The sequence below is a fragment of the Vidua macroura genome, chromosome 5 (assembly GCF_024509145.1).
Source record: "Vidua macroura isolate BioBank_ID:100142 chromosome 5, ASM2450914v1, whole genome shotgun sequence".
Lineage (NCBI taxonomy): Eukaryota > Metazoa > Chordata > Aves > Passeriformes > Viduidae > Vidua > Vidua macroura.
Window position 1 is genome coordinate 61,245,433 of NC_071575.1, and position 27,590 is coordinate 61,273,022.

Consider the following 27,590-nt stretch of genomic DNA (forward strand, 5'->3'; position numbering starts at 1 on the left):
CGGCCGGGCCGCTTATGGCGCCGCACGCCGCCGCCGCCCCGGAAGCGCTGTGCGCGCCCCACGCGCCGGTGCCGCGGCAGGCCCAGGCCGCGGCCATGGCGCTGCTGCGCGGCCCCGCGCCCGACGGGCAGCGCTCGGCCGTCACCAGGCCGCTCTCGGCCGGTAGGTACCGCGGGCCGGCGGGGCCTGCGCCCGGGAAAGGCCGCCCTGGAGCGCCCGCCCGGGCGCTGGAGCTGGGAAATCGACCGGTCCCGAAGAACTTCGCTGTTTATTTGACTTTGATTGTCTCCGTCTCGCGTGCTGTGCCTTCGCCGGCATCGTTTCAGCCCTGTGCGAGCAACAAGTCTGGGTTCGCTGCCGGAGGGAGTGGCCTGGGAAGGGGGAGCGGGAACGCGGGGAAGATCAATCCAAATCTAATATCGCTGCCGCGGTTGCCTCCTCCGTTGCCAATAGGACGGTGTTTAATGTTGTTTGGCACGTGCGTCCCTCTAACTTGAAAGCACCTTTCCAGATGTGAGCACGGCGAAGCGTTGGGAGGTCCCGTCTGATGGGCACGTGTGCTGGTTCTTGCACTGTGGTGTACGTGGAGCCAAAGATTTAGCGATCTGTGATGCTGTACTTGTGTGGGTTTTGATGGGGTTTAATTTAAAAAAAAAAAAAAAAAAAAAAGTAAACCACGGAAGGTGAAGTTGCTTTTATGTTTTTACTTATAGCATCAGTACTCTGTCAAGTGGAACCTGTGGGAAGATGGTTTGAAGCATTTATTAAGAGGAGAAACATAAATGTTTCTGCCTCTTTCCAGGAGCTAGAAGATGAGAAGGAACTTTCTGAAGAATCGGGGGATGAAGAACTGCAGCTTGAGGAATATCCTATGTTAAAAACCCTTGACCCAAAGGACTGGAAGGTATCCAGTCAATATGGGTTACTGTTAACTAGTTTTGCCCATCAAGGTTATATGCCATGCCCAAGTGCTAAAGATCTCCCTCCTCCCCTCCTATACCCATGTGAATCAGTTTGTGTCCCTTATCATAATATCTGGTGTGTGAAGGCAAACACATCAGGAGAAGATCTTAGCTTTGAGCTCTGGCTTTTTATTTTATTGCCTGAAAGTATTAAGTGTCTCTTCTCCCTGTCACCATCTCCTTTATTCTGGAGTTACATTGGCAGTCTTAATATTAACAACAGCAATTCAGTTTTCCAATAACTGAATTTTCTAGTCAATGCAATTTAGATTAAGCTACTTGAATTTCTATGACAGTGGCTTCATTTATTGATATTCAGTGATTCAGTAATTATTCAGTAATTTATGACAGTTATTCCTATAGTCTTTTCCCAATGTTTATTGAGAGAGGGAAGAATTCTCCCTCTTGACTTTTAAGAGATGGGGAGGAGAACTGGTTTTCTGCATGTGTTGTGGTGTTTTAGGTTTAGGTATTTATGAGTGTTTATTAGGGTTTGTGGTTCTTTTCTCTCAGAATCAAGACCATTATGCAGTTCTTGGACTGGGAAATATACGATACAGGGCTACTCAGAAACAAATCAAAGCAGCTCGTAAGTACCTTTCCCTCATAAGCATAACCTTTTTTTCAGATGTACACAACTGGTTTCCTGTGAAAACACCTGCATGTTGTGAACAAGGTTTTTATTGTTTCCCAAGTTTGATTTGTGTTGCTTACCAGCATCTTAAATTCATAGCACGGCTCTGAAATCCAGAAGTCTAAATCTAGGGAATTGAAAAATTTCACATCTCTGTTTCCTGGCCTTTGTTTTTTGTCAACAGCCTTGAGACTGTAACTCTACATTTCTATATTTTTGAGTCTGCAGTCAGGCTCAGGGAAAGGCAGAGGAATAGAGCTCTCCCTGCCCTGTGTGTACCCAGAGGTTCCCTTGCAGCCCCCCTGAGCTGCCACGTTACTGCTGCTGAATGTTTACAAAAGGCTGCTGCTAATGGTCATACTGGTCTGAGTGTGGCATGGGAATGGAACATGTTGGGCTTCAGAAGTTTATTTCTGGAAAGCAGTGGGCTTGACTTTGCTAGAAGGATGCAAATATTTAGTGGAGGAAGATTTTAAAAGACTCTGAAGATAGTTCAGTAGGCTCTCTGGGATAAGCTGATGGCTTTGTGAACGGATCTTGTGAACAATTGCCTGTATAACTGTGCTGGTGCAGGAAGAATCACTCCAGATACTTCCAAATGAAAATGGGTAGAAGTCAGTGAACTTCCATCTTTTTTTACACAGAAAATCAGTGGTGCTCCACACCACTGTGAGCATTTGCTGCTGTGGAATAAAGCAGCACCTGTTCTGGTGGTGGTCAGTGGTCTCACTGATCTTCTGAGCAAGAACCAGAGCCTTTCTCTTTAGAACCCTGACAGCACTCACCTATTCCATGGTGCTGTAGAGATGTGAGTCTTTCCCACCTGTGTGTACTGTGCTTTCCTGTTTCTAAGAAGGGTTCTGATTTGTTTCTCAGGAGGCAGGGTGCTGTAACTGCTGGCATGGTATCTTCTCTTTGCTATTTTAGAGAGAGCCAAGAAGGTAGAGTGTGCATTGTAAGGCAATATGACAAGATCTTTTGGTAAAGAAGTCGGTCTGAAATTTGCTTTTAACTTTTAAACAAACACCAAGACCACCTTGGTAGCACCTTCAGTAGATACTCTGTATGTGCCAGTTGTGCCTTAGGATTCAAGGCCTGAGCAGAGGGAGAATTTAACCCAAAGTCCTGTGTGTCTGCTCAGTGTTAGCCATGGGGAAGTGCAGCAGCATTCACAGGCTGTAGCTTTCTTGCTAAATTTCACTTTGGATAGTGTTCAGCACTTCAATAAAGGGATAGAATACAATTTTTATTTTATCTGAACTATTTTGTTTTTCATTAAAAACAACAAATTACATTAATTTTTTTTTTCTGTTATGAAACTAACTGTACACTTACAGATACTAAAGCACTTTGCTAGGCATAATAGCAGAATAAGTGTCAGACTTCTTCAGATGTTGAGGTAGAATAGAGTTTCTGAGTTGCAGTATTTTAAGTCCCAGCAAAGATGAAATAATGTTAATTCTAACTGTAGTATTAAATCAAAGAACATTCATTAACTTCTGTTTTCTGCCAGATCTGACTGATTGCTTTGTATTTTTATTTAAGTTTCAAATTAGAGAAATGCCAGTTGGAATTACTGTATTACTTTGTAGTTTGAAAGTGTTTCTGATGAAGCATTTCTAACTGTAATGCATTTATTTATTAGATAAGTCCATGGTTTTGAAACATCATCCAGACAAGCGAAAAGCTGCAGGGGAACAGATAGCAGAAGGTGATAATGATTATTTCACTTGCATAACTAAAGGTAAGCAATTGATCTCATTTGTTAGATCCTCTCTCAATCTACTTGATCATCAGAAATGTATTTGTTGTGCTTCATTAGGATTTTAAGGAACTGTCAATGACTAAACAGCAGGAGAAGTTATTTTTCCATTTTAGAAAACTGCATTAATAGATGACATTAGGTGTAACTTCCCAGTGGGTAGAAGTGGGATGGGAATGCAGCTGACAGATGTTTGGCTGCTGGGCCAGCTGGTGACAAAATGTGACACTTGCAGCAATGTACACAGATGAACCTCTGGAGGTGGTCCCATACCTGGGATAAACTAGTGAGCCATGGAGCAATTCCCCACAGGCACCAACAGCAGTTGGAAAATCTGAATTCTAATGTGCTTGCTCTGACAACAGAACATGTGTTGATTTGATCCAGGTCATCAGTTTCTTCAGCTGCTCATTTTTGCCCACAGATGAGCAGGTGAACTCAATTTTATAACATTTCTCTCTTGCCTTAGTGGTGGACTCAGCAGTGCAGGATTAATGGCTGGACTCTGATTTTAGAGGTCTTTCCCAACTTTAAGGATTCTATGACCCAGAACACCACTGCTGGCCAATTCCAAACCCACGGGGGCTGTTGTAGGTGTATGACTTACATCTCCAGAAATGCTTGAGAGCTTGGCTTTTTCGTTTATTTTAAACAAATTATTTTCACTCAGTAAGGTTGAAGCAGGATGAAATCTTGGAATTTGTGCTTCTAAACTTCCTCCTCTGAATGTCTCCTTATACTAGTTAATGTGAGCTATGTTAGACAAACTAATGTTTTCAGCCTCCTTTGGAGTTGTCAGAAGAAGGAAGGTTGCCAAAGGAAATAGTTTTTCTGTTGCAGTCCTGTCAGATATATATGATGAGAACTACCTGCACATGAATTCAGAAATATGCTCTGTATTCTACATGCATGGGGCAAAATATCATAGAACCTTCCCTCTTAACTGCTTATAATCCAAGTTTGGGGGTAAACAGAAAGGAAAGCACAAAGTAGCAAAGAAAAGGAATTATGCTCCCAGGCAGCATTTTGGAGGGAGGAAAGACTAAAATGCAATAGTAGGAAAGGGGGAGCTGAAGTAGGAGCAAACAGTAATGAAACAGGGAGGAGAAACTTGGAAAGGTGGGAGAACATAGGTTGGATTCAGAACTTGGTCAGACAAAGGAATGCATGGGAGGTACAGAGCTGGGGGAACTGAGTGTGTGGGAGAAGAACTGGGGATCTATAAGTGGAAGGGACATCTTTTAAATGGAAGAGGAACCAATGGATGTGCACAGAATTTCCTGCATCAGGAAAATGGTGTGGGGGTTATTGAGGCAGGATAATTGGGGTCATTTGGAGTGTTGGTGGAGGGAAGTATTTTCCCAGAGGGAAAGGGCAGATGGCAGCTCACTGGTGGCCACTGTCATTCCTTCCTCTCTCCACTGACATGTGCAGTGAGATCAGTTTACAGAAGTGCAGAGCACCAAAGTCTCCTCCAGGTTATCACCTCCTACATCCAACCTTCATGGTGTAGTGTCCTCTGGCAGGGGTGTAGGCACAGAAGTCCATGAATGATTGCAATACAAATTTGATTCCTTTGACTTTTCATTCTTACTGAAAAATAGTGGTCATTGTAAAACACTACACTTCATTGAGAAAAAAAGTAAGAGTACAGAAGCTATAGTTTGTGTGATTTCCAGACTATAAAATTAGTAATGTGATGCTCCCCAGCTGCAGGGGTATAAGAACAGGAAAACTGGGAGTGTTTGCATGTTTTGGAAAGCTTGTGTGGAGTTCTATATTCTATCCAAGACTCAGTACAACTTCACCATGACCTGCAAAAATTCTAATGAATGGTTCCTGTTCTTGCCCATTCTGACAACACATGAACATAGGGACAGCCTTTACTCAGTGCCTTAGTAGACCATTTTGTCAATTAATCTGCAAGGATCAAGTGTAAGATAAAAGTCTGAAGATGTCATGGCCAAACTCCCAGTGTCTGAACAAAATTTACTGCTAAAAAATTAAGTATTATGTGTTTTATTACATCTTAATGGTTAAATATGTTCTTTTTCATAAATGTTTTCCTCCTACTTAGTTTAACAGGAATAGACAGCAATGCTTTTTGGTGTCACTAAAATAATTAAATATCGAGCTCTACAGAATGCTACAGATAGATCAAACACAGATCTGAGAATATCTATTTAAACATTTACAACCTTATGTCTGGTAACTTTCAGCTTATGAAATATTATCTGATCCTGTGAAACGACGAGCATTTAACAGCATAGATCCAACTTTTGATAACTCTGTACCTTCCAAAAGTGAAGCAAAAGAAAACTTCTTTGAAGTTTTCTCACCAGTTTTTGAAAGAAATGCCAGGTAAGCTATGTCTGACTGCCTCTGCTGTTGCTGGAGAATCAACATTTGCAAACTCTTTTGACATTGTGTTTGTAACAAGAATGTAATAATTTGCTAGAAATGTAATACAACTAAAATAGTTGCAATTATTTCATTTTAAAATAATCTGAACTATCAGATTGATGGCACTGAGTTTACCCCATGAAATTTAAAAAAAAATTTCTCAGCTTCCTATTACCTTCTGCTCTTTTTGTACAACTCATTGTTTCATCTTAAAATTACTTACAATACCAAATGTTTGTGTGCTGCTGACTAAAAATTCCTTTTTTAAATTATTTTCTGCTGAGAGTGAGACATTAACAGAAGACAGTAGTTACAGTCATGATTTAGCTGGTTAAAAGAGAAGGTAATTGTGACTATCAATATTTGGTGGTTCTCTCTTACACTATGTGACTATTTCTGCATTTGATTCATGGTTGGCAAGTAACTTGGTATTAAGGTTGTCACAATAGAAATCTGTCAACTTTTCCCTGTATAAAAGTGCTTCATTGCATGAGGCACTTTACAACATCCTGAACAATTATTGTGTAAACTATTCAGTCTTACTGAATCTTCTATCAAGTATTCCATAGACTTCAGACCTGGATCTGTGGTTGTCAGATGAGGTTTTTCCCTTCTCTGCAATGGAAATTGATGCTGTGTCATGGAACAACAAATTCTAGAGCCTGTGGAAGATTTCCCTAGAAAAAAATGCAGTGGGGGGCAAAGTATGCATTATTCCCTTGTACTCCATTAAAATGTCTGGGAGATTTCCTGTACCCTACCACAGAGCTGAGTTTTTCACAGAGCACTTTCTTTCCATTTTCTGTAAGCTTCTCTACCAGAAGAATGTGTATGGAGAATTGAGTATCTACAAAGCTTGTGCTCCATCAGGTCTTCTTGAGGCACAAGGCAAGAGGCACTCAGGCAGGAGAAGGTTGCTTTTTTGGGGAAACTCACCCAAAAAGACCAGTCTGGAGGATACTTAGGAGGAACTCTCCTGTTCTGCTCCTCTTTCCTGGTGCCCCCTCTGTGTTGGTGGGAGGAGTCTCAGATTTTGATTCTGTACTTAACAAATGCTATGTTATAAAGATTGTATATATTATTTCTTGAAGATATCCATGCATTTTCAGGTGGTCAAATAAGAAAAATGTACCTAAACTTGGGGACATGAACTCCTCATTTGAGGAGGTAGATGCATTCTATTCCTTTTGGTAAGTCAGCTGATGCCTCTGTTTCTATTCACAGTATTCAAGACATGCAATATAAAGGGCTTGCAGTCCTTTGGTGTGTGGGTTGTTCGCTGTGGGCTGTCCCAGCCTCCTGATGTCACAAAATTACCCCACAGCTGTTTGTGCCTTCCACAAACTGAGCTGGCTTTCTCCTGTCTAAACCCACTTGTAAATTCACGGTTGCAGTGGGAATTTCTGACTATGGTGGCTGAGAACTGAGCTGACCCGCAGACTGGAAGTCAGGTTTATCTCACCTAACCTGTGTTTTTAGTGGAGATGTCTTAGGTGTTTAAGCTCCCCTAGTAAAGGGAAGTGTGCTTAGTCCAAAAAAGTCAGTCATATTTTTGGCTTGCCTTACCTGCTAAATATGGGTGCTCACATAAAGATTTATTTCTCTCTGAACTCTATTGACTGCACTGCATTTCCACTGCCTATGACAGAAGCGTAGACAGCTGTAGACATTTAGAGTGGCCAAGACTGATGCTATCCTGAAGTAGACTATGTCCCACAGTACAGAGAGGTGTAAGTCATATCCTGCATTTTGCCTTAACACAGTGGAATCACTGTAGGTGCAGTATAATTGTATATTATGTATTATAAATTGTAAACAGCAGTACCGTTGCCTAAAAACACAAAACAGTAAAAAAGGTAGCTGATGTTTAACAGATTCGCTGTTTTTTCATTCATTTTTTTTCCTTAAATTTACTTTAGGTATAATTTTGATTCCTGGAGAGAATTTTCCTATTTAGATGAAGAGGAAAAAGAAAAAGCAGAATGGTATGTAAGTAAAAATAATGTTGACAGGAGACTGAGAGGTTGATACAGCAAGATTTTCCAACTTTCTCTTAGACTGTAAGTCATAGGAAGAAAGGCAGCTGAGCAAAGTCTGAATTCCACTCTCCCAGCTTAGGGGTCAGTCATGGACTTGAACTGAATTTATTGTGAGCTTCTTCATGTAATTGAAGTAGTTCCTGCTTGCCTCAAAGAGGTATATCTGAGGGGCTTTGAAATGTGTGTTCATTTAAGTCCAGACTTGCAATTCTTGCCAGTTCCAAGCACAGGTTGAACCTGGAGCCAGGACAGAGTGGATGAGCATGCAGGTATCATTTCCCTCTTTAACTTGTACTGAGAAAGTGATACTTCCTAGAATTTGGAGAGATGAGTTCTGATGGCTTGATGCTAAAAATTATGTATTTGTTGATGTAGTGATAGTTGCTGAATTACTCAGACCATGTCACATTGGAAAATACATTTCATTTTTATCCTTCCTACAGTTACAAACACAGAGTGTTCAAGTTGGAACTTTAGTCTAACACACATTTCACAGGATACAACCTCAGTAATCCTTGTGAGACGATAATTTGCATCATATGAATCTCTTCTTACAAGTTTGGCTAGAAATCAGTTTTGTATTTAGATTCAGTGGTTGGCTTTCTTTGTGCTAAAAACTGCCATATTTATGCTGTAGCTAGGGATTTCTCTTCTCTTGTGCCTCTTCCTACTACTGAATTTCTTGAGTCTCATCAGACCCACTATTCTCTCTCCTGCCTTCTCTGAAGGCACCGTAATCAATTCCCTATCAGTTGTGCTTGTGGTAAATCACAACGATGAACTTCTGGCTTCTCATTGGAACAATCTTGAATTATTTGCACAGCTCTTTTTTTCTGCTCATTCCTGTCGTTAGTGTCCTTTCTCAAAGATGTTTAGGCAAATGGTACCTAGTCTGCTGTACTTAGGAGAGAGAACTACATTACAGCTGCTGTTCAGATGGTCATGATTCTTGCTACCCCTTTTTGCCAAAGGTGATGTTGCTCATGTTTTAAAGCTTCAATCTACTCGTAGTAGTCTCCTTCTCAGTTATGGGGATTGTTTTCTTTGTTCTGAGGTAGAGTGGTTTGGGTTGGAAGGAGCTTTGAATACCTCACAGTTCCAACTTCCCTGCCCCCTCTATTGTTCTCTATGTGGTTGTGTGGATGAGGCTATAGACCCCCACTAAAAATTTGCCTCTTTCTTGACAGCACCGGTAGATATTTCAGATTATTTAGTCAGCCCATCTATAACTTGAGCTGTATTTTACTCGAGTGAATCTAGCATGACTTTACCCAGAGTATCATGCTACTTCATAGAGTGTTGTTTCTGTGTAGATGGGTTTACTTGACTATGTTCTGAAAAACTGTGTTCTGCAAAATGAGGTAACTGTGGCATTGTTTATACTGCTGTCTTTTAATTAAACCCTATGCTAGCATTTCTGTTGGTTTGCTTGAGTTTAATGTTAGGTAAGCAAGTGGATTGCGTTTTGGAAATAAAGTCCATGATCTCATTTCCTACAATGACAGATAAGCAGCTTGGTTTGTCAGGTTTATATAACTATGTAAACATTTAGCATTTTGTACATGAGCTCAGGGCCTGGAACTTAATTTTTTGAAGTCTATTTTTGAAGTATTCACAGAAGAATATCTGTGTGTGGGGAAACTATTTAAGAAGCTTGTTGATGAATTTCTAACAGTGGCACTGTAAAGCATTAGCACTGAACTATGCTTTCCCTTTTAGTCGAGATGAAAGGAGGTGGATTGAAAAGCAGAACAGAGCTGCCAGAGCATTGAGAAAAAAAGAAGAAATGAACAGAATTAGGACTCTTGTTGGTGAGCACACAAACTGCTGTTCTTTATAGAGAGATTTTTTAACTAACTGTGGAAGTCTTCTGCTTTTCTTCTGTACATGATGCTTCCTTTCTTCTGCCAGACAATGCATACAGCTGTGATCCCAGAATAAAGAAATTTAAGGAGGAAGAAAAGGCAAAGAAGGAAGCAGAGAAGAAAGCAAAGGTAGAAGCAAAACGAAAAGAACAGGAGGCAAAAGAAAAAGTAAGTGAAGTACTTTATTTGGGTTGAAAAACTTTGCTTCATTCACACCTGCTGCTTCAGGTTCTAGATTTGTCAGAAGGCTACTGATAGAATTGCACTGGGGTTCAAAAATGTGTTGTCTTTGACGCCTGTGCAGCAGGCAAGGCAAGGCTGGCAGCCTTCTGAGAACGAGATGGAAATAAGGAATGCAGATCTGAAACAAAACACCTTTGAAAACTGAGTTCTTTTGTTGCATACACTTCCTCTGGTTTCAAGGCAAGCATCAAGTGCATAAAATGGATGTGTCTGCTTGCCTTGTGCATGTGGTTTGAGAATGGTTAGTTGGTATGAAGTGTTTTGAGGTAACAGAACATACTTGATATGAACAGTTTGGAAAAGATGGCTCTGAAAGTACAGGAATGAAAGGTAACTGTAAGGTGCAAAAAAGTAACTTAAAAGACATTAGAACACTGCAAAGTATGTCAGTAATGATGCAGGAGAAATACTGGACCATAAAGTTTATACTCCTGAGCCAGGACTAGGAAATTATGTACAGTTATCTTTGCTGTAGAGGAAGTCAGGATTTATAAACTGAGGGTCCTCACGGTGAGTACTTGACTTAATGCCAAATGGTGTATGTTTCATCATCTCCCTCAAAATTCTTGGAAAACCAAACATTAAAGTATTATGCATTTTTAAACCCCCAAACATACAAACAAGACTCTACCCAAACCAGAAACAACACATTTTGACATTGGATGACTGAATGACCCTGTAACAATGTGACTTGGATGATTTTTTTACTTTTGATTGCAGCAAAGACAAGCAGAATTAGAAGCAGCACGGTTAGCAAAAGAAAAGGAGGAAGAAGAAGTTAGGCAGCAAGCATTAGTGGCAAAAAAGGAAAAAGAGATACAGAAGAAAGCAATCAAGAAAGAAAGGCAAAAACTCAGAACAACATGCAAGGTATCTAACTATTATTACAATGAAATACAGGTTACATCAGACAAATTACTGTGTTTGCTTGTTCTTAGGGCTGGAAATGGGTATGGAAAGTGGGTTTACTAAAAAACCAAAATACTAAAACACATACTCGTAACTCATATGCATCTAAGTAAGGCTGACCAAATAGGTCTAAACACAGCAGTGGCTGAAGAATGCTGTGTGTTAAGCCTTTGTCTGAAGGAATAGAATAATAAAGTTCAAGAACTTTGTAGAACATATATTTCTGCTTCCAGAACTGGAATTACTTTTCTGATAATGAGGCAGATTGTGTTAAAATGATGGAGGAGGTGGAAAAGCTTTGTGATCGTCTTGAGCTAGCAAGGTAAGTCTTCCTGCTGCTGCTTTCTGCTCCTTTTGATACCCATCTTTCTACTAGCTCTCCATTGTAACTTAATAATTTATTTTTAGTCTGCAATGCTTGAATGAAGCACTTACATCTACAACAAGGGAAGGAGGAAAGGCGGCTGTAGTAAAACAGGTAATTATGCTGAGCGTTGAATCAAAATAACAGAATAATTTGTGAAATCAACCTGTCTGAAGTGAAGTAAGATACAGCATAGCTGCTGTGGAATCGTGATTGTTAAAACACAAAGACTTGATTTTCAGAGCCCACACGCAGAGGGATCTGCTCCGTTTTACATTGTGCAGTTTGTGGCCGGTCAAATTAACAGGGCCAGCCAAGAAAAAAATTTTTATCTGTAAAAATTACATTTTTATCTGTAAAGAACACAAAACCTACCTCTTGTACAGTATACAGAAACAGTAGAGGAATTTCATTTTGCCCAACAATGTGTAGCATTACCTTGAGGATGGAGGGCAGTCTCTTATGCAAGAAAAATACTAGTCTAGTGTCCGTGACTTGGGGATAGATCCACAAAAGGACTTAAGTGTGTGCTGCAGGCTGTAGTCACTAGAAGGGCTGGTAGGTTAGATACCAAGGAATGGGAAATGCAAGACACATGGAATCAAAATTTACCAACACTCAGCAAGGATCTGCCTATGTTTGCCATCAGGGAAAAGCCATTTGAACAAAAAGCTGAACCTACGTTCTGCAGAAAGAGTGCTTTCTCTCATCCACTGTGGATTCACAGCTGTGAACTTTTTTCCATGGTGGGGAATGTGATCTGCCCCCATCCCAGGGTCAGGTTTACTCATCAGACAATTTAAGACCAAAATGCCTCTTAATCTACAGGGGACTGAATTCAATATTCCATTCTCCAGGAGGGTGTTCCAAATGCAGGGCAGTCCCCTTTCTATCTGTTAAAACTATTCCACTAAAAATTATCAGATAACTTTCCTTTTGCTAGGAAGATTTTATGAAATAGATTTCTTGCTCTTGCTGTTGGGCATCCTGCCAACAGCCATAAGTGAACAGCTCTTCTAATATTGCCAAGATTGGACTGGGCCCACTCAGAAGCAGATGATTAAAGATGTGTCACACCACAGTCTTGAGATGTGATTACAGGTTACAAAAATGTGCAGTGGGTTAACTTAAGTAGTTTTACTGCTTGCTAAAAAACTACACATGGCCCTCTAACCCTGAGTACACACTTAGTAACTAAAATCTGGAGCTCATTCTAACGTAAAAGTTCTCCGTTACTACGGCTGTACTGACATAATCAGGCTTAAATACCAATGAGGCTGGAAGATTTGAGAATCGGTGTATTCAACATTGGTGTTTAATTGCCCTCACTGGTCTTAATACTTCTGTGGATCTGTCCCTCTAAGTCAAGTGTTAGCCTAGACATTCACGCAAGGTTGAAAACTTTTGCTTTAATTCTGGGGGTATTCATTTAATTTCCGAGTGAACCTGTGATGGATTTCTGCTATTAACTCCTAATCTTTAAATCCTAAAAATATACACATGGAATGAAGAGAAATACTGGAACAGATAAGCTCCTCTGTTTCCTTACATATAATATACAGAACAGAAACTAAGCAAAATCCAAGGTTCAAAGGAAGTTCAGAGAGGGGGTTGTGTCACTGTAAAATGTAACAGTAATTCAGTAAGTAAATAAATAATGCTTATTTGCAATCTTTAGATAGAAGAAATAAATGAACAAATAAGGCGAGAGAAAGAAGAGGCAGAAGCTCGTATGCGCCAAGCAACAAAGAGCTCAGAAAAGTCAACCACTGGCGGTGGAGGGGGAAGCAAAAATTGGCCAGAGGATGATTTACAGCTGTTAATTAAAGCTGTGAACCTCTTTCCAGCAGGGACTAACTCAAGGTACTTCTCAGGTTTGGTGCTAAAAGTCCTTACTAACAATTTTTAATTAAATAACAAGCATAATAAAACATATTTTGAGATCATCCCAAGTACTTTGTCAGTATAGGGATTTCCTAAACATCTTCCTTTTCCTTGACTCGAAAGCAGCCAGTGGTTTGTTTTTCCTTGGTACCATGCTCTGTATGACACTGGAGTTAGCTCTGGCTCTGTATCTTGTTTCCCCCCAGATTTGTGCCTCAGTCCATTACCAGGGTGGTGCTGAGGTGCCCATTTGCACAGGGCTTACTCCACGGTAGGCTCCAGTCCTTAAAGTGGAGAACAAAACCACACCAATGACTGGGGTGCAGCTGGGTAGGAATAATAGCTACTTCCAGGGGCTCCACAATGAATGTGAGGCTGGTTTCTCCTCTACGTGGTAGAATGAAAATATCCCAAAATAGGAGTTAAGCACACCAGCTTTCTTCAGGGGAGAGCCAGAGGAAAAGGGAATGATTTTACAGAAAGATTTACAGAAAGCAGCACTGGCACTCAGCTTACTGCTAAGCAAGAACAGGAGCACACTTTAAATACTTTTTCCCAGGAATGAAATGCCTTCTTCCATTGAGGATTACAAAAATTTCAAACATCCATTACAAAATTTGGATGCTTACTGAAAAAAAAATAGCTGCCATACTCCATGGAGATGATACCAGTGCCTGTTTCTGCAGCTCAGCACTCAGTCCTCAAGGCTCCTGTCTGATCAGCAGTACATACTGCCTTCCATTTCCTAAGAATCCACTAGGAGTAGTCTTGGGACTAGGGCTGTTCCAGCTGTCTCCTGTTTAAGCCCCTTTACCTGATGTTCAGGCATTTTTCTGGGGTGCAGTGGACATAGGATTAGTAACTACTCAGCCCTTCAGTGCAGCCTGCAGTATTTAATGCCAGAGGTGTTTAGGGAATTCAGGATAACAGCAGTTAAGCAGAATTTCAAGGATTAGAGGTTTGCACTTACCTACATTCTACCCCATCCTTTTTCTGTATTGCGAACCGAGTTGTTCACCCAAGCTGATTGAATTCCTCAGTTAGTAATTGAAAGCTTTCCAGAATGGCTACTCTGGGATTTTGCACATATTTACGTATGTTTGAACTTACTCAGGAGTTTATAAAAATATGTACAGGAGCTTGACCATAGCTTATATGAAGATAAGGTATTATGTAATATGGTGATTTATCCTTTCTCTTCTTACTGTAGGTGGGAAGTTATTGCCAATTATATGAACTTGCACTCTACTACTGGAATAAAACGAACAGCGAAAGATGTCATCAATAAAGCAAAGAGTCTCCAAAAGCTTGGTATCTCTATTACCTTATTTTTGTAATAACATGGTCTGCCTGCTTCTGTGCAACTGACTTTTCTGTGATTGGAGCTGTGTTTCTTGAGAAAATGCTCTGTACAGCCCCAAAAGAAATATAGTTCAGATGGAGGATTTAGAGAAGCTTTTATGTGATTCAGTGTTTTCATCCTAATGGCTCTTTTGTAAGTCAGCACCTCACAAGCAACTCTCAGAAACTCTTAGTGTAGCTTGATGCTCTGATGTCTGGGACACATGAAATGCCAGGGCTCAGAGAGAGATATATGGGCCTCTCAGAAAGCTCCCTACAAAGGAAGGCATCTAAAATAAATGGAACTGATGAAGCTCTAGAGATTCTTTAAAAAAATTAATGGAATCCAGCACCAGAGTAAGACACCTAAATGAATGTTCATCTCCTCTTCAAAAATGAATATAAAAATGAAAAATGAAGCCTAGAGAGCTCTGGAATAAGGTTGCAAGGAAATTACACATTTCACTACAGATGGAAAAAAAACCCACTAAATTTTCAAGAGGTTTCTGCATTACAAACCACATGGTGGCACAAGGAGCACCTGGATTTTCCTGCCTCTCCGACATGGTCATAACCTGGGCAATGCATGAGTTTTGTGCCACAGCCCTTGAGAGAATAATCCCTCTTGATTTTGGTGAAGTTGTAGATTCAGGTTTAAGATTATATGGAACAAGTATTCCTCTGAGAACTATAAAGCAGGATAAGGGTTGGAGAATCTGACACTCGGAGAAAAGTTTACTGGACCCTGAATAATTTTTTTTTTAATCAACCAACCTATTTAGAGTCATTTTAAAGTAAGTAGAAATTGGATTTTATGATTTTGTGATTATTGTAATTAATCTGCTACAGAATGTTACTATTATTATTACATCTGAATTTAATATTCTTGCAGTAATTATTCTCTTTAATGTCTGTTGCTCATAGACCCTCATCAAAAAGATGACATAAACAAGAAAGCATTTGACAAATTTAAAAAAGAACATGGTGTGGTGCCTCAGATGGACAGTGCTGCCCCCTCAGAACGATTTGAAGGTAAAGGTGAAAAGGGAGCCCTTCTTGTGCACTTCTCTCCCCTGGGTCTCTTAGGAAGAAAGTAACCCAGAACTTACTCAAGATTTGCTTACAAACTTTGATAGCAAGTAAGTGATCCAGTCTCTGGTGCCAGATTTGAGGGTTTCTGGTTCACACAATACACCCCAAAACTTCATGGATTTTAAATCAACTATATAGGTTTTACAATATTTTCTATACTCTTTTTAAAATAACTATTCTTGCTGTCATTTTTGCATTTAAAAACAGGATCACCTCTAGATTCATCCCCTTGGACTACAGAAGAACAAAAACTTTTAGAACAAGCTTTGAAGACTTATCCAGTAAATACTCCTGAAAGATGGGAAAAAATAGCAGCAGCTGTTCCAGGCCGCTCAAAAAAAGACTGCATGAAACGATATAAGGTAAGGTCCCTCACCTCCTCCTGGGACTGGCACTAGTCCAGGTCTGGAGAGAATCCTTTGCTTTTACTGTTCCATGGCCTCCCAGAGGCACTATCTCACACAAGCAAAATGATGGAACCTTAGAGGAAACTCTTTCATTTTTGTAACTCAACCCCAAGAGAGCAGTAAGGACTAAATATTCCTCAGTGAAAATAGTGGCTCTGGAAGCTGGAAAGGAAAGTCTGTGTTAGTAAATTTGTTTTATAGTTTGACAGCAAGCTCTAGCAGATGGTGAAGTCCTATCCCTAGCCTCCTGTAGGTAAAGTTCCTGGTATACAAGGATTGACCTTGCATTAATCGATTCGTTTCCAAGAGAAATTGCTCTACAGCATTAAACTATGTAGATTTCTCATTATGTTGAGAACTAGAGTGTTTCACAGTGAATATATGTAGTGTTCAAAACCACAGCATTGTTCACAAGTTACATGTTAAGTTTTTTTTTTCCCCCGCCTTCTCTTCAGGAACTTGTGGAAATGGTCAAGGCAAAGAAAGCTGCTCAAGAACAAGTGATGAATGCTACTAAAGTCAAGAAATGACTCTTACTGACAATCCTTGTTTTATAATAAAAATGCAAATACTGTACATGTTTCCATTCCTTTTTTCATTATACAGAAACAGAGGAGGGGCTGGTTCTTGAGTTTTAATCTTCTCAAAAGCAACTCCAAAGTTTTAAACAGGGGTGTAGTTGTTTTGTTGGGTGTTTTTTTGTTGTTTTCTTGGTTTTTTTAAAGCTAAAATATGCTGAAGTTCTTGTTATTCACTACTCACGAAGCCAGTACATGCCACTGCAGATTTTGCTATACTCTGGAAGCTGTTCAATTGGACCTGGAAGTTAAAGAAAGTTGGCCATGACACATGCTTAACTCACAGCAAGTGGTCTGGAGGGGTTATGGGAGGATAGGGAAACTTATACCACATACCCACGGCAGCAACTGCAGGATGCTTATCATAGATGTACTTTGTGCAGATTTCTCTAATAGTCTGGGCATCTATAGCCTAAAAGGGGTAAAAGAGGCACCTTTGTTACAATCCCATCTTAAAACCATTTCTGATCTTAATTTTGTATAATCCAAGTGAGCAGGAAACAAAACACTTGGAAGTTTTCTCAGCGGAAAAAAAAATACAACTTCTACATTGTTACTTTCTGCAGCAAGTAATTTTCTTGACAGCCTTTTAAAAGTTACAACATGAGTGCTACTTACTTCAATCCTTGCCTCAAGTTCTGGAATTGGGATTCGGCGTTTGTAACAAAGCATTTGTCTTCCAATGTCTTCACAGATTGGTGTGGACCCTAAAACAAGGGAAAAAATGCTTCAGTTATCAGCCTACGGCTCCACAAAGAATAAAAAGTTCTCATAAGTCTCACCATCAAGTTGTAGCAGCATATTTGTCTTTAGAAGATTTTTTGCTCGAGCTACTTCATTTTCTGTAACGCTTGTGCAAAGTCGTATCCTGAAAAACAGTTTAAATCCAAAGGCATTAAATAGTAGTCTGTAGCACATGATTGCCTGTGATAAGGAGGTGCATAGGCATTACTGCACCTACCAGGCACTACTTTTCTGTAGACAAAACTGGTAAGACAGCTTGGAAAACAAGCCATGGATACAAAGCAGCAGCCTAAAAGTAGGAGTTTTGGAAACATACCAAGGTACCCAAGAGCAAGCTTTTTTTCTTAGAAGAGCTGTATTTCATTTTATTAAATAAATATTTTGAGGCAAGTGTAGTCTGTACTTGTTATCTTGAGAATGGATGTTGCTAAGAAATAGGAGCCAAGCAAGTAGAGAACAGGTAATTAGCTATAAGACAAGCCATTACTTCCATATCTCTTGGTAAGATACTAATTTGCCACACTGCCTGTGGAACATTTTGTGAGAGTGGGATGCATTAAATAGCTTAACACTAAATTCTTGTCCCAGGAATTGTCTGTATCTTCCCTGGCGCTAAGCTGCAGCAAAGAGAGTCAAAGTGATAACCTTTTTCTCCACAACTTAACAGGGATCTCATAAAATAATGGTATATAAGAAGTGATTTATGTGATTAAAGAAACTCCTCATTTTCAAGACTTGTTTTAACTTCACCCACTTTAAATCAAGTGCTCTTAAATAACATATATGTGTTTTTCATAGCATCTGCAGTTCAAGCTTTACAGTTGCAGCCATGGACCTTCAATACAGATTTAAGCCTCAGATTAATTAATATTGTCTAGAATCGTAAGTTTCAAAATTCCATATGTAACAGCTCAACTTTCCCAATGTATTCACTAGAGCTTTCTAACACCAGCACATGATACATCAAGTGCAGCAACTGCAGCAATTGCAGATGGGGTAACTGTCTGGTAATTGCACGTTCATTATTCTCATCTACAAATATTTACTCTTTCAGTGGTGACACTTGCAGCTCGCAGGCTGTACAGTGACTGAGTAGTATACTAAAACGTCTGACAATTTCATGACTTCTGTCATTTGCCAGTAAAAAAAAAAATCCCTGCTGTGTTTTCTCATACAAGAAACGAAACCTACGTCTTAAGCTATTCACTCCAAGTAAGGGTGCCAAAAACTGAGTGCTGGGACTTGGCTTTGGGTGCCAAAGTTTAGAATTTGATGCATTTGTTGTTCCCAGGCGAGCCCAAGCAGAGAAAAAATATTCTCTTTAAATACTTTATTTTTAAATTGTATTTCTATACTAAAAACAATCTTTTCAGAGAAACAGTTGGTAGCTTACCATTCTCTCTGAACAAAGTGCACCATGTCCTGAATAGTGGATGGCTCACAGACCATATAGAGTCCCCACAGCCCTGTGTCAGTGTAGCAGGTGTTGAAGGACTGGAAACTGTGACACAGGTTACCATGGCAGGCAATCTGAGCAAGTTTACTAGACAAATTCTGCTGAGGCAAAAGAAAAACATATTACTCCATGAAGTTTTTTGAAAGTTTACTAGTCACCTCCATGATTTCCCATTTTCATTTCAATGATGATAGAATATGCAGTAGTAGCTACAAGGTTAATTATCAGCCCTTCATTTCAACCGTTTCTTTCCTTGCATGTAATATCACACTTCAAAATAACCCCAGATTTGAGCCAAAATCATAAAGACACTTAGGTTCAAGAAAGGGATAGTTAATTACTGATACCCACAGGTTCTGATGACATACAGGTATAAAACATCCTCCTTTCCATGAGGTCTGGCAAACCTCAAGTCACCTCTATTTTGGTGGTTTAGAACCACTTCCTAAGATTCTCCTAGATCCTAACAAACTCTCTCAGACTCACAACTGGATCCCTTTTTCTGTGTTGGCAGTACCCATGTCAGGAGATCCCACCAACCTCATTAAGAGCAGGACAGTGCTTGCAGGTTCACTCACCACTCCTCCTCCAAAGGACCGATCCCAGTTGCCTATCAGAGTATTGGCTACCATGAGTGGGATTGTGTCGGGGTCTGACCAGCCGGCTGCTTCGACAGCAATGGCCAGGTGTGCCAGAGGCATCTTGTCATCCCTTATCCGAATCTGGAACACAGCAGAGCAGCTCTAATGCAACCTGTACACACTCAGGCAGAGAGCAAGTTAAATAACAGAAAACAGACTTTTCCATTACAGCTGGATTACAAAACATGCACTAAAATTAAAGCATTTGAAGATTAATTTAACATCAGCCTTAACTGGTGTCACCTGGGGCAATTTCAGATCACTTTGCCAACATACACAGAGAAGCATTACAAGTTATTTTATGACTACCAGCAGCAAGGAAATCTGATGACATTGTAAAATCTGAAAAGAGATGGGACTAGAACACGGATGCCTCAGTTCTCTGCCACATCCTTTAAATGAGTGATTCTCAACAGGTGGAAATGCTCCAATAAAGTAGTCAAGAGGATACAAGGAAAGTAGGAGCAGGAATAAGGAAGGTATTCCTCCAGGAAGTGATGAAGCATAAAAAGTGGTGGCAGTGAGGTTTGTCCAAGAAAGAATGGGAAGTACTGCTTTGGAAAGCAGCTACTCCATTGCTCTCAGTGGGGGCAAGAAACCTTTTCATGTGCTGAGTCTGTGGCAGAGCAGCCCTCTCTCCTCACCAGAGAGCAAATGTCAGGGGATTTGATGATGATGTCAGATGATGTCATCTCAAAAAGCCACCCAGCAGCTTACCTCACTACCTGTGAAGCTACAAGGTGGCAGGGGTGGCAGTCCTCCTTCTGGAGCAGATGGCAAGTTACCAAAATGGCACTTTGCCAGGTCAAGTAGCTCATCATGAGAGACCCCTGAAGAAAGGTATTTCACATGCTTTGTGATGTTACTCTGTAAACAGTTAATTTCAATTGCTGCACAGTTTAAAGACTCAACCAAGCAGTAATTTTTTGTGCCCCTGCTTTAATACCCCATTTTTGGATTCTTCCCACATTCCCTTTATATAGAGCAAGATCATCACAATTCCCCTTTCTTGGTTCTCTTTAACAGCCTTCCATTAAAACTACATCAAATCAAGCTCTTTGCTCTCTTTCAAGCCTCAGTGTTACTTCTTTCCCTCTGCATTCCTTGCTATTCCCCTCTTCACACCTTCTAAGACCCTTTTTTCCTGCCCACATGGAAGAATGACTTTAGCCTCCAATTCACTTATTCCTGATTTAAGGTTTCTGGAATATTACTGACAGGAAAAGGGAACAAAAGCTCAAAGGGTATGAATGCACAAAACACAAGAGGGCTACACAGGGCCAACAACAAACAGGACCTCCTGAACAATGGGTAATTCACCATGTTGTTCCCACAGACTCAGGCCACGGTTTCAAGCACTTTCACATGATCAAGGGTTAGTATCCCATACTGACCTCCAGCAGCAGCCAAGACCATTCTGGGTCCTTTGTAATGTGTTGTTATGTACTCCACCAAGTCATTACGGTTTATGGATCTAAAAACAGGAAAGGAGACAGCACTACTGTGTCAGTAAAGTTTACTGGAGTAAAAAGAGGTAAGTGCATGTAACAATACAATTATCAAAACAACTAAAAGTGGTGCCAATGTTCAGAGCAGAGGCAGAATGCTAAAATAAGGGTGACTTTCTAAAAAGCAAATAGGAACTGAATAAAAAGCTCTTCTAGCTTCCTGAGAAGGAGTGAGAATTCCAACTCAGCCAGGTGGAGACAGGATGCATTCATGATCTCCTTTCCTTTGAAAGCAGCACATTTAGCAGTCCTCTGATCTGCACTGGTCCAAACAAATGCTGAAAGAGCAGTGCAAACACTGTGTGCTTACAATAATGCCTAACATGTGACCTATAGGAAAAAGAAGTATTTCCAATTTTGTGCCAGATATACTTATAAGAAACAGGAGAAAAATACAGCAAAAATACCCAAAGTCATGCAGGGAACATCTGAAGTTCACATACACTTTGATACCCGCCTACAGGGAAACTAAGGCAATACAGGGGTTATACTTAAAATTATATTCAGTGCAATTTCAGCTGCCCTCCAGTGTAAAAATTAAATCTGACACAGTTCTCTACATTTTTAGGTAAGTCTCTCAATATAAAAAAGTTACGACACAATTGAAGACAAACATAGTTTTGGACATACTTGATATTTTCAGTGGGTCCTAAAATTGTCCGTCCTAGGGCTGTATTCTGGTAGGCTGTGGCATGAAGGTAATCAAAGACAACTTCTTGCAAATTGGTTTCAACCTCTTGCATCTCTCGAAGTATAACTCCTCGCTCACGCTCAATCTCTGCCTCTCCCAGGGTACTGTTCTGGATTATGTCAGCAAGAATTTCCACAGCTAATTGCAAATAGAGATGGAAATGAAAAAAAGTATTTTCAGACTACTAGAAAAATCTGGTTCCAAAAGTGAAACCCACCTCAAAGAGCAAGTGCTAATAAGACTAGCAAGGGGACAGGACGAGAGAAGTCCAAAAGATATCTTATCTTGGGACTCTGAAGAGAAAAATATTTCAAATAAAAGCTTCCCTGCTGGCTCCTTTCCAAACCTGTATTCTCACATTCTTGTGAAGTTCAAGAACAGACTTTTCACTGGGCAAGGAAGGGACTCTAACACTGCAAAAGCATCATTCTGTGTCATCTCACTGGAAGGTGGATAAGCATGTTCTTTGCAGCTTTTCTGATTAATCAAAGCAATTACCTCTTGGTAAATCTTTTGAAAAAGCCTTTGCATAATACACAGTTTGTTCCCTGGACGTGTACGCATTCAGATGAGCCCCCATGTTCTCAATCTCTAGTTCAAGGTCTAACTGAGATCTCTTTTTTGTTCCCTGAAATAGAACAACAAGAAAATCACATTAGACCCTTCAATTCATCTGCTCATCATTACTACTTCTTGTTTGGGAAAGTCATGATCAAGAGAAAGAAAATGTATTCTGGAAATTAAACAGGCATACTAATCTCTGCAAGTTTGAAAGTCAGATATAAATCCTACTATGCTCCCAAATGAAAGTAAAAAGCTGGCTAAAGAGTGACTGTGTGTCTTCTAAGACTACTGTAAGAAGGTAAAAGTGAGTTAAAAATTAGATCTGTGTAATCCATATAGTTGTATAACACTTACACAGAACTATGATTTTAGCTTCATTTTCTAATGGAAACCAAAGTCTTAGTTGTCCATGTTATTTTTCTTGTTTCAATTTCGAAAATTTATTTATACAATTCTAACAAAGTTTTTATCATTGATCTTTAAAGATAAGTAACTTAAAAATCCATTATAAACGTCTACATCAATCTTCACACTCACCTTGAAAGCCATATGCTCAAGAAAGTGAGCAGTTCCATTGTTCTTCTCATTTTCATATCTGCTTCCAGCATCAATCCAAAGTCCAACCTCAGTTAAAAAAAAAAAAAAAGTCATTTTCCCAGCTAATAGCTTTGCTATGGCTTTTTCCTTAAACAGAGCAGGTTTTCAAGGAAAAGAAAATTTAGATATTCACAAAAAATTTAATTACAAATCTACAAAAGCCTTAAGACTTCTATGTCCTGGCTTAAGTTCTAGGAACACTTGCTAATAAATACTGAAATGCAAATGCAATTTAGTTCCACAAGGAAATGAACACACAGGAATAGATACAAAAAACCCTTCCTTTTGTAAGTTACTTACTGTGCATGTTGAGAGTCCAGAGTCTTCAGAAGCTACTTGCAAGCCATTTTCCAAAGGACTCACCCTAGTTTCAGGGACATTTAAGATTACTTCTGTTGCTGCTTTGGAAACTGTGTGCCTCCCTGTTCCAACATGCACACACTGGAAAGGAAAATCATCAGTCACACTCAGATTGTTTAGTTATATCCAAGGATGCTTTTCTGAAAAATGTGTTGCTGAACTTAAGCATCTCTCAAAGCACACATTTATAAGGGAAAGAATTCAGGACTGCTATTCACCACTACTTCACATAAGGGAAGCAGTAACCTGAATCTGAAACAATCCCTGACGATAACTACAAGTGAGGAGATGCATCCACTGCCCTCCAATCTGACACAGGAGCTGTTACTCTCATCAGCCAGACACACTTGTTTCCCACTTCTGCCAGCAAGAGCCTGCAGGACCTTTACCATCTGGAATACTCCTGGGTACTCCCAGCTTCCTAAAGTGGACTGAGATACAGCCCAAGGGCCTGTGCCAGGACTGCAGATCCATCAGCCATTGATCAGAGCAGCACAATCATGTGGCAGTCAAAGCACATTAAATGAGAGCGAGGTAGAAAAGAAGAGAAGCTTACTGCAGTTTTTCAATAACAAGAACTGCAAATATGTATCCCAAATTCAAGCAAACAGCTGTCTCGAAAACTGTTATTTCAAATGTTTCAAAGAAACAAAGATTTCCGTCCCCATATAACTACCCTAAACATGAAAGTGCAAAATCCAGCTCTCAACCACTCTCCTCCTAGAATAGGTTAGATCTCTTAAAACTCACTTATTTCGTAATCACAGCACAATTCAAGTTTGACGAGACCTCTGAAGGTCTCTAGTCCAACTTCCTGCTCCAAGGGGGATCAGCTTGGTCAGACCACTTTGCTCAGGACTTTTTGCACTGTGTACTAACAGTCTCCCAAGATGGTGAGAAACTGCACAGCTCTGTGCAGCTGCACAGCAGTGCAGCCTGCTCCACTGCTTGACTGCCACATACCCAGTTTTTCCTCTCTTGTTTCAACTTACGCCCACTGTCTCTCAATCTGCCACCGTGTCCCACTGTGACAGGCCTGCTTTTATCTTCCTAACAACCTTCTCCTAGGTGCTGGCACAGATACTTCTCTCAGCTCCTCTCACAGGTCCAGCTGAAGCCACGGCTTCTCCAGCCTGAACAAGGTCCGAACCCTCAGTCTCTCCTCGCAGGGCACATGTTCCAGCCCAGTTCATCCCTGCTGAACACCTCCAGTTCACTGACACCCTCGTCACACTGCAGAGCCGCGGACCAGCTGCCACACACAAACCTCCTGACCAGCGCAAACTGACCACTTGCTACAGCTCCCGCCGCGCACCGCACCGCCGCCGCGACTACAACTCCCAGCGTGCACCGCGCCCCACGGCCTCCAACTCCCCGAGTCCCCTCAGCGTCAGCCCGAGCACCAGCGCTCGGAGCCACCGCGGCGCCCACGCTCCCCGCGCCTCCCTCCGCTCCGTTCCCTTTCCCGCCGCCTCACCCGCTGCGCCGCGCCGGGCGCTCGCACCAGGCGGGCGGACCAGGGCAAGAGAAGCCGCCGGGCCGCTGAGCGCGCTGCAGACGCCGCCATCTTGACACCGTAGTGGGCGGGGCGGGGCGGGCGGCCGTGGGGGCGCGCAGGCGCGATGCAGTTCCATCCGCCGCCGCCGGGGGGCGCAGCGGGGCAGCGCAAACTGCATTGCCGCGTCCCAGGAGAGGTGGGAGTCGGGGAATGTCCCGCGTGGGACGGGACCCACGGGCAGCGTCGGGTCCAGCTGCTCGCCCTGCACAGGACTAGCCCAGCGATCCCACCGTCTATCTGAGAGCGTTGTCCAAGCGCTCCTGGAGCTCTGGCAGGCTTGGGGCTTGGTTTTAATGGTCCCGCTCTCCTCAGTGCCCCAGAGCAGCGCAGGTGAGGAAAGCATTTTCCTGCCGGTGTTCCATTGTGGCCAGGTTCAGCAAACACAAGGCGCTGCTTTCGGGAGCTGCCGCGGGCACATCCCCGCGCGCTGCGGCTCCTTCGGCTGCTCCGGGCCCTTTCGGCAGGGCTGGCTGAGGGCGCTGCGCTTCCTGCGGGACAGACGCGCTCTGACATGGGAAATCCCGAGGCTGGAATAACCTGGAGTCTTCTCAGCAGTGTATGCAACAGAGCTGAGACACTTGTCATGGACAGGAGGGCTTCGTGCACAGCAGTAAATTCAGCGCTCCGCCGAGCCCGTGCCGGCGCTGGTGAACTGCCTCAGCTCCAGACACAGCACTCCAAACTGCGGGGAATGGTCCCTCCCTGCTGCCAGCGGCTGGGAAGGGCTCGTGGGAATGCTACTTGACAAGAGCCAGATTTGGGCTGGGAAAAGTTCTGCAAGTGTACCAGTGCAAGCAACTTCATTTCAGTGCTGAAGATCGTTCCTGAGCACGTACGGAATGTATGGCTGTAGATAAATAGGTACAGACATTCAAGAAGCAGTGCTCAGTTTTGACTTGGTAGTTAATTTTATTACATTTTTTAGCAACTTTTCATTTGGCTAATCAAGCATTATCTCAAAAATTAAGGAAAACCAGGGTGAAATTCTGTTATTTGCCCCATAGTATGTTAAGTGACACAATGCAAATAAACAAAAAACTACTTTAAAAAAGAAATCTACTTCTTATGCTGGGGGAAAGCAGTGTTTCTAGGTACCATCTTCCTAACCGTGAATACCTCAGATAGTAGCACAGTACTTCTGACACCCTCAGCCTCTCTACAGATAGCACAAACCTTCCTCGTCTTGCCTGCTCCAAGAAGAGGAAGGAAGCTGGGATCTTGGCACATGATCTGGAGGAAGAGGTTGAAAAGGGTGGGAACTGCGGATGTTTCTGATGAAAGGGAAGAGGATGAAAATGGTGGGAACTGAGGATGCTTCTGCTCAGGATGAAACGGAATGTCTCCTGAAACTGCCAAGGTCCTGTTACTCAGAGATGATTCTCGAGAGCTGTCAGAAGTGTTGCTCCCTTCCCCCTGAAACATTATCAGTCACGTGCAGATTTTAGGTGACAAAATCTACCGTGAATCTTAAAGGACACTGGGGACTGGTGGTAGTTCCAGGGCTGGCTAGATGCTGAAGTGTGAGAAGGCTCTGAGATTTAGCTTCTCAGGCTCCAAAACACGGACTAGTTTCAGAAAAATTCACTCTATTTTAAATGTATACCTTTTTGGGGGTATTTTGTGTATATAGGCAATTTCTTACTCCCTTGGCAGTTCAGCATGAAATTGCACCGACTGCCCTAAAATGTTTGCATTGCCAGTTCCTAAGCTCTGTGCTTAAACAGCAGCTTAGTCCTGCAGCTGGGCTTGTCCAGTTTCTGTCACAAGACTGTAATTGCATAAAAATAGTAAACCCCCAAAGCACAATACATTGCATACAATTCAAAATGAAAGTGATACCGTTGTTAACACAAAGGTTAAAATATAAACCTAAATGCCAAGAAACAAGGTGCTTCCTAATTTGACAATGATGCCTTGACCACATATGGAACTGTAGATCTCTTACTGAAATTGTTACTGCCCTTTGGTGCCTGTACTATTTTAGTGCCCACATAGCCTATGTAAGAAGGATCTTGTAGCTGAAAAGCATGCACATCTTTTCAGCAGAGAATCTACATTGGAGTCGAATTAGTTTCCATGGAATAGAAAATCTAACGTTACATGAAACTAGCTACTTCTTTTTTTTTTTTGGTTTTGTTTCTCCCATTTAGTTAATGCATATTCAAAAGATCCATCCAGTTCCAACATTTTTTAGATTTCAGATAGAGCTCTGTCAAGTTGTAAAAGAAAAAAAGCAAAGCACCAAACTGTGCAACTGAAAATTAAAATTAAGCTTCTGTTCCATTTTATAGCTAGATCTAACTGATCCCATATGCTGGGATTTATCTCGAAGATGTTTTACCAGATTTCAGTAACCCATTAGACATCCTATAAATTTGAATCCTTGCTAGACATAGAATTACAGCTTAAGATAAACTGATTATCCCCATAACATGTCTCCTACTTAGCAAAATAGGAGTGTCTTATATGTAAATGTAATCTAAAATTTAGCATCCAGCAAAGCTCATTAGAGAGATGCAACTCTAAATTCAGAAATCTTATTAACCAGCTAAAAATGCAATAAAATAAAACAAATACTGGTGTTCCAACAGTAGAAGCTGAATATGTAAATATTCACCACTAAACTTTTATAAACGACTACTTTTTAAATGGTTTTAACACTTTTTTTATTACAAAGAGATTATTTAGAAATGAGCTATTATAACAAGGAAGGCTCACAATATCCCTCTAGTTTAGGTAGTATTATCTTCAGCTTCCAGATGGAGAAAATTAGACATTTCTTTATAATGCTTGTGTGTCCAGTTTCAAGCAACAATGGAATAGAAAGGCCAAGGCTTAAAGAAGTTCTATATAAATTATGTCCTTGTCATCAGCATGATAGATAAATAGTTGCCTGCTAATTCCAAGATGACGCAGAACCTCTGAGTGGATTATGTAGGTGAGGGTCTCAAGATGAAAATCTGGTTCTTTGAAATCCAGATTCTGGAT

General features: G+C 41.2%; 2 protein-coding genes across 5 annotated transcripts; one reads left to right on the forward strand and one right to left on the reverse strand.

Moving 5' to 3' along the window:
* The first annotated feature begins 67 nt into the window (after window positions 1-67).
* DNAJC2 (DnaJ heat shock protein family (Hsp40) member C2) lies at window positions 68-16,481 on the forward strand. 3 transcript variants are annotated; one of them, XM_053977123.1, is made up of 17 exons: window positions 68-162; window positions 714-904; window positions 1,476-1,551; window positions 3,242-3,340; window positions 5,578-5,719; window positions 6,871-6,951; window positions 7,681-7,746; window positions 9,520-9,611; window positions 9,712-9,833; window positions 10,629-10,778; window positions 11,051-11,139; window positions 11,226-11,295; window positions 12,860-13,044; window positions 14,276-14,376; window positions 15,331-15,438; window positions 15,706-15,860; window positions 16,361-16,481. In XM_053977123.1, the coding sequence occupies exons 1-17, from the start codon at window positions 96-98 to the stop codon at window positions 16,433-16,435; spliced, it is 1,869 nt and encodes a 622-aa protein (XP_053833098.1). In that variant the 5' UTR covers window positions 68-95; the 3' UTR covers window positions 16,436-16,481. The 3 variants fall into 3 exon arrangements, with proteins under 3 accessions (XP_053833098.1, XP_053833100.1, XP_053833099.1); XM_053977125.1 differs by having other exon boundaries at window positions 144-162; window positions 803-904; XM_053977124.1 differs by lacking the exon at window positions 68-162 and adding an exon at window positions 464-579 and having other exon boundaries at window positions 803-904.
* Window positions 16,433-24,626, reverse strand: PMPCB (peptidase, mitochondrial processing subunit beta). 2 transcript variants are annotated; one of them, XM_053977127.1, is made up of 13 exons: window positions 24,522-24,626; window positions 22,985-23,125; window positions 22,625-22,711; window positions 22,022-22,151; window positions 21,463-21,661; window positions 20,719-20,798; window positions 20,042-20,154; window positions 19,262-19,405; window positions 18,621-18,781; window positions 17,266-17,351; window positions 17,102-17,190; window positions 16,820-16,895; window positions 16,433-16,724 (listed from the first exon to the last, which is right to left on the reverse strand). In XM_053977127.1, the coding sequence occupies exons 1-13, from the start codon at window positions 24,609-24,611 to the stop codon at window positions 16,660-16,662; spliced, it is 1,461 nt and encodes a 486-aa protein (XP_053833102.1). In that variant the 5' UTR covers window positions 24,612-24,626; the 3' UTR covers window positions 16,433-16,659. The 2 variants fall into 2 exon arrangements, with proteins under 2 accessions (XP_053833102.1, XP_053833101.1); XM_053977126.1 differs by having other exon boundaries at window positions 18,621-18,784.
* Window positions 24,627-27,590: the final 2,964 nt, after the last annotated feature.

What these genes read in the sequence shown, in the direction of transcription:
- DNAJC2 (XM_053977123.1), top strand. Translation starts at nt 96, where the DNA reads ATGGCGCTGCTGCGCGGCCCCGCGCCCGACGGGCAGCGCTCGGCCGTC. An exon ending in TTGACCCAAAGGACTGGAAG is followed by an intron (nt 905 to 1,475) that starts GTATCCAGTCAA and finishes CTTTTCTCTCAG; the next exon opens with AATCAAGACCATTATGCAGT. An exon ending in TTTCACTTGCATAACTAAAG is followed by an intron (nt 3,341 to 5,577) that starts GTAAGCAATTGA and finishes GGTAACTTTCAG; the next exon opens with CTTATGAAATATTATCTGAT.
- PMPCB (XM_053977126.1), bottom strand. Translation starts at nt 24,611, where the DNA reads ATGGCGGCGTCTGCAGCGCGCTCAGCGGCCCGGCGGCTTCTCTTGCCC. An exon ending in GGACCCACTGAAAATATCAA is followed by an intron (nt 20,799 to 21,462) that starts GTATGTCCAAAA and finishes TCCTGTTTTTAG; the next exon opens with ATCCATAAACCGTAATGACT. An exon ending in GGTCCTTTGGAGGAGGAGTG is followed by an intron (nt 18,785 to 19,261) that starts GTGAGTGAACCT and finishes CTTTTGCCTCAG; the next exon opens with CAGAATTTGTCTAGTAAACT.